The sequence below is a fragment of the Paroedura picta genome, chromosome 7, assembly GCF_049243985.1.
Source record: "Paroedura picta isolate Pp20150507F chromosome 7, Ppicta_v3.0, whole genome shotgun sequence".
Lineage (NCBI taxonomy): Eukaryota > Metazoa > Chordata > Lepidosauria > Squamata > Gekkonidae > Paroedura > Paroedura picta.
Window position 1 is genome coordinate 2,522,303 of NC_135375.1, and position 14,477 is coordinate 2,536,779.

At 49.2% G+C, this 14,477-nt stretch overlaps 1 protein-coding gene across 11 annotated transcripts in view; it reads left to right on the plus strand.

The window, feature by feature from the left end:
* CELF4 (CUGBP Elav-like family member 4) overlaps positions 1–14,477 on the plus strand; it is a 725,765-nt gene that overhangs the window by 429,513 nt on the left and 281,775 nt on the right. For all 11 annotated transcript variants that reach the window (XR_013232951.1, XM_077346537.1, XM_077346528.1 and 8 more), the window contains exon 3: positions 6,329–6,377. Coding sequence is in view for 10 of the 11 variants with exons in the window: in XM_077346537.1 (XP_077202652.1) it covers positions 6,329–6,377 (49 nt within the window). In the remaining variant the exon portion in view is untranslated. The remainder of the gene's footprint in view (positions 1–6,328; positions 6,378–14,477) is intronic.

Sequence of the window (14,477 nt, forward strand, 5' to 3'; positions counted from 1 at the left end):
TGTTGTTGTTAACCAAAATCACAGAATCATAGAGTTGGAAGGGGCCATAGAGGCCATCTAGTCCAACCCCCTGCTCAATGCAGGATCAGCCCTAAGCATCCAAGAAAAGTGTGTATCCAACCTTTGCTTGAAGACTGCCAGTGAGGGGGAGCTCACCACCTCCTTAGGCAGCCTATTCCACTGCTGAACTACTCTGACTGTGAAAAACTTTTTCCTGGCCTCAACTGACTAGCCTGGTGGAATAGGTCTGTCTTGCTGCCCTGCAGAATTCAGAGAGCTCCGACAGGGCTCTGATCTCTCTTGGGAGCTCATTCCACCAGGCAGGGCCCTGGCTCTGGTTGAGGCCAGACGGATTTCCTTTCTCTTGCAAGTTTTGCAATCTTCTCCTTCTAATTCTGCTGGTTTCCAGCTGATAATACCAGCCAGCCATGGCTCTCAGAACTTGGACTGCCCCCGTGTTGATTGCCTTGATCCTGTTGCCTCCCTTTAATTTTGTTGCCCATATCTTTTTTTAACTCTTTGGGTAATACTCCTTGCTTGTATTTTTCTTAACAAAGGTTTGATGTTTGACGTTGCAGGCTTCCAAACTTCCAAAACTTGTAGTTTTTCTTCAAAGCCCAGTATTTTGACCTTGTTGCTGTTTGGCATCTCGGTTTCTTCGTGTTCAACGATCCTTCCTCGATTCAGCGCCCATTCTGCCCGTTTGTCGAGGCAAAATTCCACGGATATTTTTATGACGACGGCTGCAATTTCTGAACTATTTTCAAGGGTACTTTTTTCAAAGAACGGGTGTCGGGCTTTATTTTTAAAACGGGGTTTCTTTTCTTGGGGTGGGGAAGAGCTGACACTGCGAACTTCAAAAACAGTTGTTTTCAAAAGTTTTCCAGGGGAAAAAAAGAAAAGAAATTAAATCCCTGAAAGAAGAATTTGACAAAGGGGAGAGAGATGGTCTGTGTCTTCTATTTCTTCGAACCCTTCCTTTGGGGATCCTTTGACTTGTTCTAAATTCCTTTCAAAGCCAGAGGGAGAAGACGAAGAAGGGAAGAAGGAATGCAGGAAGGGGAGAGAGAGAGAGAGAGAGAGAGAGAGAGAGAGAGAGAGAGACCTTACAAAAAATTCACAATTCAGTGAAGCGTCTGTCCCTTGTCTAATTCCTTTTCTGGCCTGTAGCTGATGGTTCTGAGAAATACAGAGCGGCAAGCACTGACATTTTCATTCCTGCAGAGAATTGAAAAAAGGGTTTGCTGTAATTCATCGCTTCTTGTAACTCAAACGCTTTCTGACAAGAGTACCTGTGCTGTCTTTTAACGGCGGCACCACTGAGGCTGTAACTGGACGTGAAAAACTATGTCGTATTTGCCGCGCACTCAGAGAGGGCCTGGCTGGCGGTAGGCGGGGAGAGCCATGTGCTCTGAGATGCCCACGCATGAGCACATCAGTGAAGTGGATCTGCTTGGGAGGATGGTGATAGTCTTGTCTCCAAGAGACTTTTGTAGTCTGACCCAGGATGCTCTGGGCACCGGTACGGCCAAGTAGATGGTGGTACAGTTGCATCCCACAATGGTTCTTCTGACTTTCAACCATGTGATATTTAGCATGTTTGCTTGGACAATGAGTCCCACTGTAAACGTATGCCGGCCTGTGAAGTCTTCCAGGAATAAGTGTGGCTCTTGTGGGCCAGTGAGATCTTCAGAATGGAATTAGGGAGTAAATTACTGCAGAAACTCAGTTGCTAGGCAGTACAATGATCAATATAACACCAGAAACCTGGCCTTCCCCTGTTCCCAGGAAATGTGTGCAAACAAGTCCTGCACCCAGTGAGACAGGAGGCTGGACTAGATGGACCTTCCCTGGCCTGATCCAGCAGGGCTCTTTTGATGTCCTTATGAAGTCCTCAGCCTCTGTGCCCTGTTATTGGCCCTCCAGATGAACTGTTTGGCCTCTGAGTGAGATGGGACCCTGGACTACATGGACCACTGGTCTACTCCAGCAGGGCTCTCCTGATGTTCTCTTGGCCATCCTCCTGAACATTCAACATTTCATTTAACATTCCATGTTAATTCATTCTCTGCAAACACTACCCAGGTGTACTCGTAGACTGAAAGAGAGTTCAAAGTGATACCTCTGAGATAAAGCTGGGACAAAGTAATTAAGGGAGGGCCAATTCAGATTTCAAAGGAATGTGTGATGGAGCTAAAATGTTAGAGCAGCAGTAGTCAACCTGTGGTCCTCCAGATGTTCATGGACTGCAATTCCCATGAATTGCAGGGGCTCATGGGAATTGTAGTCCATGAACATCTGGAGGACCACAGGTTAACTACCCCTGAGTTAGAGTATCTAAGGTAGCCTTTCTCAACTTTTTTTTTTACTGTTAAGAAACCCTTGGTTCACCCTCTATGCAAGAAACAACCACTTCAAAGGATGGACCCCATAGGTTGGACAATGCCAGAAGGTGCCCCCCAGGGGGCAGTGCTGGTATTGCAGGACATGGATGGATGGGAGTGAAGAATGATGGGGTTTTAGACAAGGTTATCCTGGCACTCAGGAGGTTGTGTTACTTTTTTTCATCATGCTTCTGGACTCAATGCACATCATGAAATCTGCATTCTAGAGAGCCAGTGTGGTGCAGCGGCTAAAGAGCTGTGGACTCTAATCTGGGGAGCCATCTTTGATTCCCCGTTCCTCCTCCACATGCAGCCAGCTGGGTGACCTTGGGCCAATCCCAGTTTTCTCTGAGCTCTTTTAGCCTTGCCTACCTCATAGGGTGTTTGTTGTTGGGAAAACAAGGGAAGGCGATTCTCAGCCGCTTTCAGCCTCCTACAGGTGGTAAAAAGTGGAGTACAAAAAACAGCTCCTCTGGTTCATCCATCCATCCGTCCATCCATCCGTCCATCTATCCGTCCATCCACCCATCTGCCCACCCACCCACACATCCACCCACAGAGTTCTTCTTCTTCTTCTTCTTCTTCTTCTTCTTCTAAAGCATGAGTAGCCATTCCTTTGTTGGCCTTGGACCATAGTAAAATGCCTACCTGTTGTTGAGCCTCCATCCCTTTTGGCCCAGCGTGGAATGAAAGCAGTGGTGACGAATGTCTGCTGTATGTCTCTTTTCTTTTCCTTGCAGCTTCCCCCTGGGCTAAGTTAGGCTGATGGGGGAGGGGGCTTATGCTAGTAAAAGGAAGGGACGAGGGGGAAAGAGCCCACCAAAATGAGTAAGCGGGAGCCCAACACCATTTCCTGCACGCTACTATTTCTGCACTTGACAATTCTTTTTTGCGGAGCAAAGAGAGACACGCCACACGCAATACAAATTGAGATCGTCTTGACACAAAAGACACCGATTATGGGGAGAAAGAAAGAGAAGGCAATCATGAAGTTTCTTTTCTCTGGGGATGGAATCTCCCTCTCCCCAGGGCCTACAAGGAGAAAGGCTGCACGGAGGGCGGAAATGAGGCTGTCGGAGGATACAGAGTGGGGTACCACCAGTGGATTAAGAAGAAGAAGAAGAGTTGGTTCTTATATGCCACTTTTCCCTACCCGAAGGAGGCTTCAAGCGGCTTACAGTTGCCTTCCCTTTCCTCTCCCCACAACAGACACCCTGTGAGGTGGGTGAGGCTGAGAGAGCCCTGATATCACTGCTCGGTCAGAACAGCTTTATCAGTGCCATGGCGAGCCCAAGGTCACCCAGCTGGCTGCATGTGGGGGAGCGCAGAATCGAACCCGGCATGCCAGATTAGAAGTCCGCACTCCTAACCACTACACCAAACTGGCTCTTAACACCTTGCTTGAAGGTGAGCAGGGTGCCCTTTTCACGTGTCCTTTTCTGGGAATGCCCCATCAAAGGCAGATGCTAGTTGGGAGTGAGATTGGGATGCCAGAATCCAGGTGGGATCTGCAGTTCACCTGGAGTGGCAACAGAACTCCAGAATAAAGAGCTCAGTTCCCCTGAACAGAATGGCTGCATTTTCCTCTGTTGAGCCCTCTTCCTAAACCTCACCTTACCTTCTTGGAGGGGTGCTCATCTCAGCTTGCTCCTGGGTTGGTTGAAGGTCCCAATGTAGCCCTGCATAGTCTCTCTGTCTCTCTCTGTTTCTGTTTCTCTCTGTGTGTGTGTCTCTGCCTGTCTCTCTGTCTCTCTGTCTCCCTCGCTCTGTCTATCTGTCTTTATATCCCTCTGTCTCTGAATCTCTCTGTCTCTTTGTCTCTGTCTGTGTACGTGTGTGTGTCTCTGTCTCTTGCTCCCCCAACCTTGGTGGCTTCTCCCTGCTGATCCCCCAGAAGGCAATTATGCTTGTTGATCTCGACGAGATAGCCCAATTAGGGCTGCCTCTTTCTTTTGTCTAAAACCATTATCTTTAGTCATTCTAGTAGCATTTTGGAAAACATTTCATAACCACTCTCTCGATTTATTCTAATTGCTCGGCAAACATCTCCAGTGTTTAACAGCTCTCTGGGTCGCTGACAAGCTGGCTTGCAGGACAGGGGCCCAAATGCATCTCCCCGTCCTTGCACCTTGAAAAGGGCAACGTCCTTTTGCATAACGTGACCAAGACCCGCACCATCCATGCCTTGGAAGGGGCCAGTGGTTTGGCTCATAGCTTAAGGTGTCTCCAAGCATGGCCAGTACTGGTGTCTTAAGGTAAAGGTAAAGGTCTCCCCTGTGCAAGCACCGGGTCATGTCTGACCTTTGGGGTGACGCCCTCCAGCGTTTTCATGGCAGACTCAATACGGGGTGGTTTGCCAGTGCCTTCCCCAGTCATTACCCTTTACCCCTAAGACTGGTGTCTTAGCTCACATAAAAATCGCAGGATGTCATAGTACCGCAGAATACCCTATCCTGAGTAATGTGTGTGGTTCTGGAGAACTCAGTTCAAAAAGGACATGGATGAAATGAAGAGGGTGCAGAGGAGAAGGAGAAGTATGATCCAGGGCCTGGAGACCAAGTCCTAGGAGGAAAGGCTGAGGGACCTGGGAATGTTCAGCCTGAGGATCAAGGCACAATTCAGTGTGAGGCAGGGTCATGCTCATGGTTGTCCAATCCCCTGGAATGCTGGGGTACACATATCTGAAATGGTGAGCAACTTTCGTGTCCCCACAGCATGCTCTTGCAATTGGAAATCCACTTCTGAAGTGCATCAAAGGATACAGAATGTGCCACCCACAACATGACTTCAAGCTCATTACCCCAGAAGGGCTAGAACCGGGGTAGTCAAACTGCGGCCCTCCAGATGTCCATGGACTACAATTCCCAGAAGCCCCTGCCAGCATTTGCTGGCAGGGGCTCCTGGGAATTGTAGTCCATGGACATCGGGAAAGCTGCGGTTTGACTACCCCTGGGCTAGAACCTTGTTCTTGTGTTGGTTTTGTCTTTAAAGGCCTGCTTGTTTTGTCAGAACTTGAACGATGGACTAGGCAAAAGTCTGATGCTTACAAGGTCCACGTGGCAGAGCAAATGGCCCCAGGTCTGCTTGTGCATCCCTCTATGGGTCAGGTGCCATCAACTCACAGCTGGCTTATAGTGGCTCTGTTGGGTTTTTGAGACAAGAGTTGTTCAAAGGTGATTTGGTATTCCCTCCCTCTGCATAGCAGCCCTCTACATCAGGTTTCCTCAACCAGGGTTTTGTGAAACCCTGGCATTTCTTGATGGCCCTGGAAGGGGCCAAATGGGAGCGAGTAAAATAATTTCTAATAGATTTAAAAAAAATGTTAAATAATTAACATGTGGTACGACCGTATAGGGTCATGTTGACCCACCCACCGCTCCCCAAATGGCCAATGGTGGGCCTGGAGGGGCCAAGGGTGGGTGTGCCCACAGCTCTGCTTCCCAACTACATTCTTCTGGATCATGGTACTTCTGGGCTTACTTGAAGCCTGAAGAAAGTTTCAAGGGGTTCTCGACGGTAAATAAGTTGAGAAACCCTGTTTCATCTCTTGAAGATCTTCCATCCAAGGAGCAACCAGGGCCAATTCTGCTTAGCTTTTGAGATCTGATGAGATCAGCCTAGGGCCATCCAGGTGAGGGGAAGGTGCCATCATGATGCAGCCAACTTCTCAAAGACCCCACCGGTTTTCAAGGGCCCAGCCAAACAGAGGTGGTAACCCCTTGCCAGTCTCTGAGTTGCAACCCTGGACTTATTCACTGGTGATCCCCCGTCCAAGTACTCACCAGGGCTGACCTTGCTTAGCTTCTGAGATCTGTTGAGATCAGGATATGCCAGTTCAGCCAAGTGAGGATATTTCAATCCCCCCAGCCCCACTGAACTCGATTTGACTCTGACCCAACATTCTCTAACGTGCCTCTCTTTCTCCTCTTTGTGTTTCCTTGCAGATGAACAGACCGATCCAGGTGAAACCAGCGGACAGCGAGAGCCGAGGAGGTAGTTCCTTTCTTTGTAGCCCCCCCCCCCCAATCTCTGTGTGTAATTGTTGCCTCTGGCTGCTCTCCGGCAATGCGCGGATCAATTAATAACGCAATCACCGCCAAAGCGAAATTCCCTCTGCCGCAAAGATCCTCTTTATTAAATCTCCTCCACTTTGCTTTCGCTTTTGCTCCCGTTCAATTATTATTTGATTTTGAAAGGCAGGGAGGTGCCAGCGATGGCCGTGGAAACAAATAACGATCTCGTTAAGACGGGGGCAAGCGGAGGCTGACATAAACGCAGCGGTCTTCGCCGGGTCAGTTTCTCCTACCTCTCCACCCCCGGGTCTCTCCATGGGGTTGGAAACCAAAGGCTGGAGTCTCCCGGACTTCGAAAGAAAAAAAATAACCTTTGATCTAGCGCATGGATGGCCACCTGAAGCAGCTGGAAGCAATCTTACCTTCCAAATTTTAACGGAGGCGTGAAAAACATAATGACTTTCACTTGTAACGGATCGGGGGGGGGGGGGGAATGTTCGTCAGGCTGGTCACCCCCAATTATATATGTAATGCTTGAATGTTTTGTTGCTGGTTTGCGTTCTTGGGGAAGTTTGGGATCCATCTGAACTCCAGCATTACAGAGTTGATCTCTTTGTCAAGGCGGGAACAGTTCCATAGGGGGCCATTTTTGTATGGAAAAGTGGACTTTGGGTTCCTTAACCGCCATCCAGTTGAAAGTAGACTGTGGGGTTTGGGCACCTGGAAGAGGTCCCTGAGAAGTGACTGTCCTTGACTTTAATGCTGGTTATCCTCTTGTTCGAAATCTGGAGCTCGTTGTCTTCCATTGTTGGCGAATTCGTACACTGAGTTGAATTAATATTCGGGCATTAAACAGACGGATTTCTCACACTGACCACCTTGAGTGCGGAATCTCACCCGTATATTTTGTGTGGCGTCTGCAGAGGGCAGGGGTGCCTGTGGGTTTTATTTCGAGCTCCGTTTCTTGCAGTCACCATTTCATTTCCCAGCTGTGCTCGTTCACAAGGAACTTTAATGTCCCTGCATTGTGCAGAATACTTCTTTTCGTGTAGGTTTGTCAGAATTTCTGCATCCCAGGAGTTCGTTCCACACGCATGTGGGTTTAAATCCCTCCGTATGGTTTTTGTAGAATGGCAGTGAGTTGCAGAGGATTCTGGGGAATGCTTGATTTACATTTTGAGCTCTCTCTCTCTCCGTGGCTCAGAGCAGGTTTTTCTTTTCCCCCCAGATGCCTATCTGTCCCCAAATGCCTTGCAATACCAATAATTTATAATAAATCAATATAATTATCAATCGGGGGTCTCTAGCTCAATCCCGGGAGTGGTGTGCATAATGTTAATGTGAATTTAGGCAGCTGGGGAAAGGGAGGGCAGGGAGGGGCGAACAAGTGCGTGGCTCTTGTGGCCATTTCTCATATGACCAGGGCGATGCTGTTCCCCAATTTGGGGGGTCAGCAAAACAACTCCCTCTGGGCCAGAATGGTCCAGGCATCCAGGAAGTTTTTTGCCTTCCTCTGGTCACAGAGCAAATTTCAGTGGGGGGAAGTGGGGGGAAGTAATTGTGAATTCCCTGCCTTGCACAGGAAGCTGTTCTAGATGACCCTGGAGGCCCCTTCCAGCCTTCCATTTCTATGTTTCAGGAGCTCTGCTAAGGAGGAATGTGGATCCTCACACCCAGATCTCAGCCTGTTCCATCTTCTCAAGCAGCTGGTGCTGGTGTCCGTGGAGCCCAACAGGGAAAATGCTGCAAAGTGGAAAGGGGCAGGCAGAGACTGGTCCACCCTCTCATGGGTTGGGGGATGGTGTCAGCAGAGTGCTGCTGATCCAGTGGAGCGATCCTGTCCTCTCAGGTACTGGAGTCCTCCTCCTTTCCATCATTAGGAAATTCGGTGAAGTATGGTTGGGCCACTGGATAGGTCTAGTTGACCAGAGTGTTGACCCGTTTTGATAGTGTGGGCTAGAACAAGGGTAGTCAACCTGTGGTCCTCCAGATGTTCATGGACCACAATTCCCATGAGCCCCTGCCAGCGTTTTCTGGCAGGGGCTCGTGAGAATAGTAGTCCATGAACATCTGGAGGACCACAGGTTGACCACCCCTGGGCTAGAATACTTCTCTGCGTTTCCTCTTTGTCTTGCTGGACTGTTTCTAATGAGCCATTGTGTGATTGTGCCAGAATGAATGTTACTCACTTCCAGGTGGGATCTGTACTTCTCCTGGAAGGACACCTCCTCTCCAGAATACCAATGTCCATTCCCCTGGAGGAAACGTCATATTCAGAGGTCTGGATTGATGGAATCCCATCTATTCCAAGCTCTCTCATTTCGGGATGGGAAAGGGAAGTGGTGTGCCCGACCATCAAGCTGTTTACACATCCTCAATGATTCTTGTTGGTTTTATACACAGAGGCAATGGACTTAGTTAATTGATTGGATTCCTTGTTCTGCCATGAAAGTGGGAGAGACAAAGAGAAAGAGGGAGGAAGAGAACCAAGATTCTAGCTCTAGACCATGATCCCTGCAGACCCTGAAATATTTCTTTAAAATAGGCAGCGGGGAGAGACAGCTGGCTGTCTATGAAGCAGGCGGCACCCCAAATAATATTCTGGGGGCAGACAGTTACCTGAGGTCCTCCTCTGGGGTGCATGGGGGTGATTTGGTCAGCTTTGCATCAATTACTAATAAGCCCCCATGCATGGAATGTTCCGGGGTGCAGAGAATTTGGGGAAGGTGGTGGGGAAGGATGCATGAATCAGAGATAGCCTGCACAGTCCCTTGCTTGGTATTTCGGCTACCTGCCTGTCCTTCGTTCACCTGTGGCTGCCATCTTTACCGCCCTTCTCAAGGGCTGGGATTGGAGTGGAACCCAAGAGGAGGTGTTGGAGGACGGCAAGTCTCAAGGGCGATAATGGGAATCTGAACAGCCAGCGCCCAGGGGAGGGGGCAGGGCATTGTGCTTGGGGAAGAGGGAAGTGAGAAATCTGGGCCTAGTACAGACCCTCCTATTAAACGAAGCAGCACATGAGCTTGAATGCAACGGGGGGTATCTGAGAGCACAAGCGCATAGTGGATTGAGGCGATGGGCTGTCTGAACTGCCAGTCATTTCTTTGCTTGTTCGTTGCCAGGGCCCTAGTGGGGGTAGGCTTTATCAGGACCCAGAGATACACATTGGGATGCCAACCTCCAGGCGGTGGCTGTAGATGGCTCGGGATTACAGGTGACCTTCAGGCAACGGAAACCAATCCGCTGTTTTGGAAGGTAGAAGAAAAGTTGGGTTTTGTACTCCACTTTTTTCTACTCAAAGGAGGCTCTACCAAAAGGCTTACGATCATCGCCTGCCCTTCCTCTCCATACAGTAGGCACCTGCATGCAGCCACCACCTGGCGCGCCTCTGCCATTGCTGCCCCTGCTCTCTGTGCCATGGCACTGGCCTCTTACATGCTGCTTCGGGCTTCGGTTATCGCCGAGGCAGCTGAACTGAGCCAAAGCGCACAACCGTACTGTCTACTCAGACTGTCATCAGTTCTCTGGGGGTCTCAGGCAGAGATCTTTCACATTTTCTGCTGCCTGGTCCTTTCAACAGGAGATGCTGGGGGTTGAACCTGGGACCTTCTGCATGCCAGGCGTAGGCGCTGCCACTGAGCCAGGGTCTCAGGTCAAGGTCTTTCCCATCCCCTCCTGCCTGGTCCTTTCGACTGGAGATGCTGGGGATTGAACCTGGGGTCTTCTGCATGCCCAGCAGAGGCTCTGCCACTGAGCCAGGGTCTCAGGTCAAGGTCTTTCCCATCCCTTCCTGCCTGGTCCTTTCAACTGGAGATGCCAGGGATTGAACCTGGGACCTTCTGCATGCCAAGCAGAGGCTCTGCCACTGAGCCAGGGTCTCAGGTCAAGGTCTTTCCCATCCCCTCCTGCCTGGTCCTTTCGACTGGAGATGCTGGGGATTGAACCTGGGGTCTTCTGCATGCCCAGCAGAGGCTCTGCCACTGAGTCAGGGTCTCAGGTCAAGGACTTTCCCATCCCTTCCTGGCTGGTCCTTTCAACTGGAGATTCCAGGGATTGAACCTGGGACCTTCTGCATGCCAGGCCGAGGCTCTGCCACTGAACCTTGGCCTATCCTTATGGCATTCTTAGGTCCATGTCAGTATTACTACATATAATAATCCGGTTTATATCCTTGCTTTTTCTTGGAAAATCCATTTTTTTCCCTGGCAAACACCACCAGTGGGTTCCAGATAACTGCTATAATCTGACCAAGCGGTGACCCACCCGGAGCAAGGTGAAAAGGGGGTCACACGAAAACGCCTCCCCCCTTTTTTTTATTACTGTTCAGCAAAAATATCTCGGTGGAACTTGGGGGCCCATTAACAGCTCTGATCGCTTTTTAATACAAAGGTTGCTTGTTGATGGGTTATGGTGTGTATTAATAATATATTTATAGACACGCCACGCAATTAATTTGCAAAAGCATTGGCCGTTGGAGCAGCCTGGAGTAATGGCTCGGAGTGCCCTGCCCGTGCAGGGAGAAGGCTGTGTCTCGTCTCTAACTGGCTTGCTATTACCCAAGGCTGCAATAACCCCTCCTCGCATTGTGGTTTATAGCACATCAATAGCAAATGTGTTCCCTTTATTGGAAGTGATGTGCATTTTACTATAATATTGCGGAATTTGTGCAATCCATATGGATGCGTTAAGCATCCAATGAATTGGCTCGACGAACAGCCGCAATTGAAAACGGTTTATTGATTTTGCTTTCTTTTCTTTTTCTTTTTGGCTTCGGAGGGTGGGACAGTGGTGGCAGGTTTCTTTTGGAAGGGAGGAAGGGGGAAGACTTACAAAGAGGGAGACTTTCACCAATGTAGAATCATAGAATCATAGAATCATAGAGTTGGAAGGGGCCATACAGGCCATCTAGTCCAACCCCCTGCTCAACGCAGGATCAGCCCTAAGCATCCTAAAGCATCCAAGAAAAGTGTGCATCCAACCTTTGCTTGAAGACTGCCAGTGAGGGGGAGCTCCCCACCTCCTTAGGCAGCCTATTCCACTGCTGAACTACTCTGACTGTGAAAAACCTTTTCCTGATATCTAGCCTGTATCATTGTACTTGTAGTTTAAACCCATTACTGCGTGTCCTCTCCTCTGCAGCCAGCAGAAGGCAGAGGACGGCCGCTAATCCTAGGATTCAAAAATAATGCAGCCTACATAAGGCCATGATGCAGCTGTGGGTTGCTGTGCAAAAGAAGTTGACTCTCAGTGCTCCATTGGGGGAAAAAACAAGGCTGGATATCAGATGGGAGACTCCAGATTTCTCTCTTGTTACCAGAAGCCAAAATGTAGCAAGCGTAATGCAGAACTCTGTTGACCAGGGGAAGGCAGAAGGCCGGTCTCCAGGTTTGCGTACCCAGACTAACCAGCCCAAAAGCTTGGTATTGCCTGGCAGTCACATGGGTCAGTGCTCTGTGGCCAGATTCATCTTGGGGCTTAAAGAAGATTCTGGAGGCCGAACCCAGAGGCTGCCCCATTCGACTAGCTTCTCACCTCTGATGGTCAACCCCAGTACAAGCCTTAGACTGTTCATCTGTGTTGTCTGCAGATAGGGAGTTAGATAGGTAAGTATATCGACGGACAGATGGATAAACAGACATACAGACAGGCAGTACTTTTGTATATTCATTGAGCACCTTATGCTGATCCTAATCTGGATGGATGGATGGAGTTCTCTAAAGAGTAAGCACAGCCTTGAAGAGGTTTGAATCCAGGGTTTCATGGAAGGATAATCCTCCACTCCTGTACAATGTGAAAGGAATTTGCTAATTCCATTATAGGCCTCCTTGTACAAGATCTCATGGGATCAGGAATCAGAAGAATCCAGGTTCCTTGCAACAAAAAAAGGTCCTTTTGTTTGGGAGAAGCCCTGCCATTAATGAAAGAGATCTATGAGATCCAGATCAACCTTGCCAGGTATGAGACATGCCCGAATAGTCACCATTTCGTTTCCAGTGACATTCGGTTCTGAGTTCGCCAACAGTTTGCGGTTCTCCTTTTTCCGCTGCTGGTTTTGTAGATGAGGTTGTATTCAGATTGCTCCGTGGACTTCCATGCAACCTGCATTGCACTGATGTGCATAACGTGTGCCATTTGTGTGCCAAACACACGTACCATACACCTTGCTGACTCACTGAGTCTCGCATAACATTTTGTAAAGTACACAGCTTGATATAACGTCAGTTGCGTAAAAAGGGAATTAAAATGGCCTAAGGATGGAGTAGGGCAGGGGTAGTCAACCTGTGGTCCTCCATATGTTCATGGACTACAATTCCCATGAGCCCCTGCCAGCATTTGCTGGCAGGGGCTCATGGGGATTGTAGTTCATGAACATCTGGAGGACCACAGGTTGACTACCCCTGGAGTAGGGCATCGAAATGGTATAGAAAGGGCAGGAAAAGGGCAGGAAAAGGGTAAACGAAAGAAACAGAAGTGGGTAAATTGGACAAATACGTTAGAGGAAAATGACCCTGTGCAGAAATTTAAAAGTACATAAAACTTCGTATCTCTGCATCCCTAAGAAATGGGCCCAGTATTTCCAGATGCAACTGCATCTGGAAAGTAATCTCTGGCGAAGGTTTTGGGGGGTTCGTCCTGGCGTAGACATCCTTCCTTGGCTGCTTTCTGTCACGGAGATTGCATTAGATCGTCAAACAGGTGTTAGTCCTAATCCTGACCCCCACATGTTGCCCTGTGTAATGGGAATCTGCCACCGCCAGCCTGCCAGCTAGGCTATCTCTGAAATGCAGCTGCGGTAAGCACCCACAACTCTCTGGTCACAAAGGGATCAGCAGCAGTTCAAACCTAACTCAAATCCTGCAAACAAACAGCCAGTTGGAGATATTTCAAGCTCCTTTCAAGCCCCGGACTTAAAAAAAAAAAAATACTGCCCTCCATTCTTGGCACAAAGATGTTGCTACTTTTCCAAGGCTTCAAATGACAGCCGTTCACAAAAAAAAAGGAGAGAGTAAATAACCCCTTTGCTCAAACACTGTCTACCTTTGGAGGAAATCTCAAAGCCAGGGAATTATCCCTGGAAGGTGAACTTCTAGCTAAAAATACAACCATTCTTCCCTTCGAAAAAGAATTGCTGCTCAATGTCACCCTCGTGATGCCAAGGTCAGGTGACGGCAGCCGGGAGCCTTCACAGCACGGCCAAAAAGTGGTCTTCGTTTTACGCGGCACATAATTATGTTATGAAATCTGCGGACGCAAAATGCAGAGATGGTTATTGTTTTCGGAGGAGGGTGGAAGAGGGGATACCAACCGCTGTGCTGTGAAATTGATGAAGAAGATCAGCTCTGCTGAATCGGACCAGTGGTCCGTCTGGCTGAGCATCTTGACTTGGGCAGTGGCCAGCCATTTCTTCAGGAGGATCAACAACAGGACATAGAGGCTGAGGCCTTCATAAGAACATCAGAAGAGCCCTGCTGGATCAGACTACCGGTCCATCTAGTCTAGCATCTCATCTCATTAGCTAGCCAACCATTTCTTTGGGAGGTCCAACGACAGAGTGTAGAGGTTGAAGCCTTCAGAGAACAGCAGGAGACCTCTGCTGGCTCAGACCAGAGGTCCATCTAGTCCAGCATCCTGACTCCCACAGGGGCCAGCCAGTTCCTCTGGAGGACCAACAACAGAAGAAGAAGAAGAGTTGGTTCTTATATGCTGCTTTTCCCTACCTGAAGGAGGCTCAAAGCGGCTTACAGTCGCCTTCCCATTCCTCAACACAGGGCCTTCCTAAGAACATCAGAAGAGCCCTTCTGGGTGAGACCAGTGGTCCATCTAATCCAGCATCCTGTCTCACACAGGGGCCAACCAGTTCCTCTGGAGGGCCAACAACAGGGCAGAGAGGCCGAGGCCTTCCTAAGAACATCAGAAGAGCCCTGCTGGGTCAGACCAGGGGTCCATCCAGCCCAGGCTCCTGTCTTACACAGGGGCCAACCAGTTCCTCTGGAGGGCCAACAACAGGGCAGAGAGGCCGAGGCCTTTGTAAAAACATCAGAAGAGCCCTACTAGATCAGACCAGAGGTCTATCTAGTCC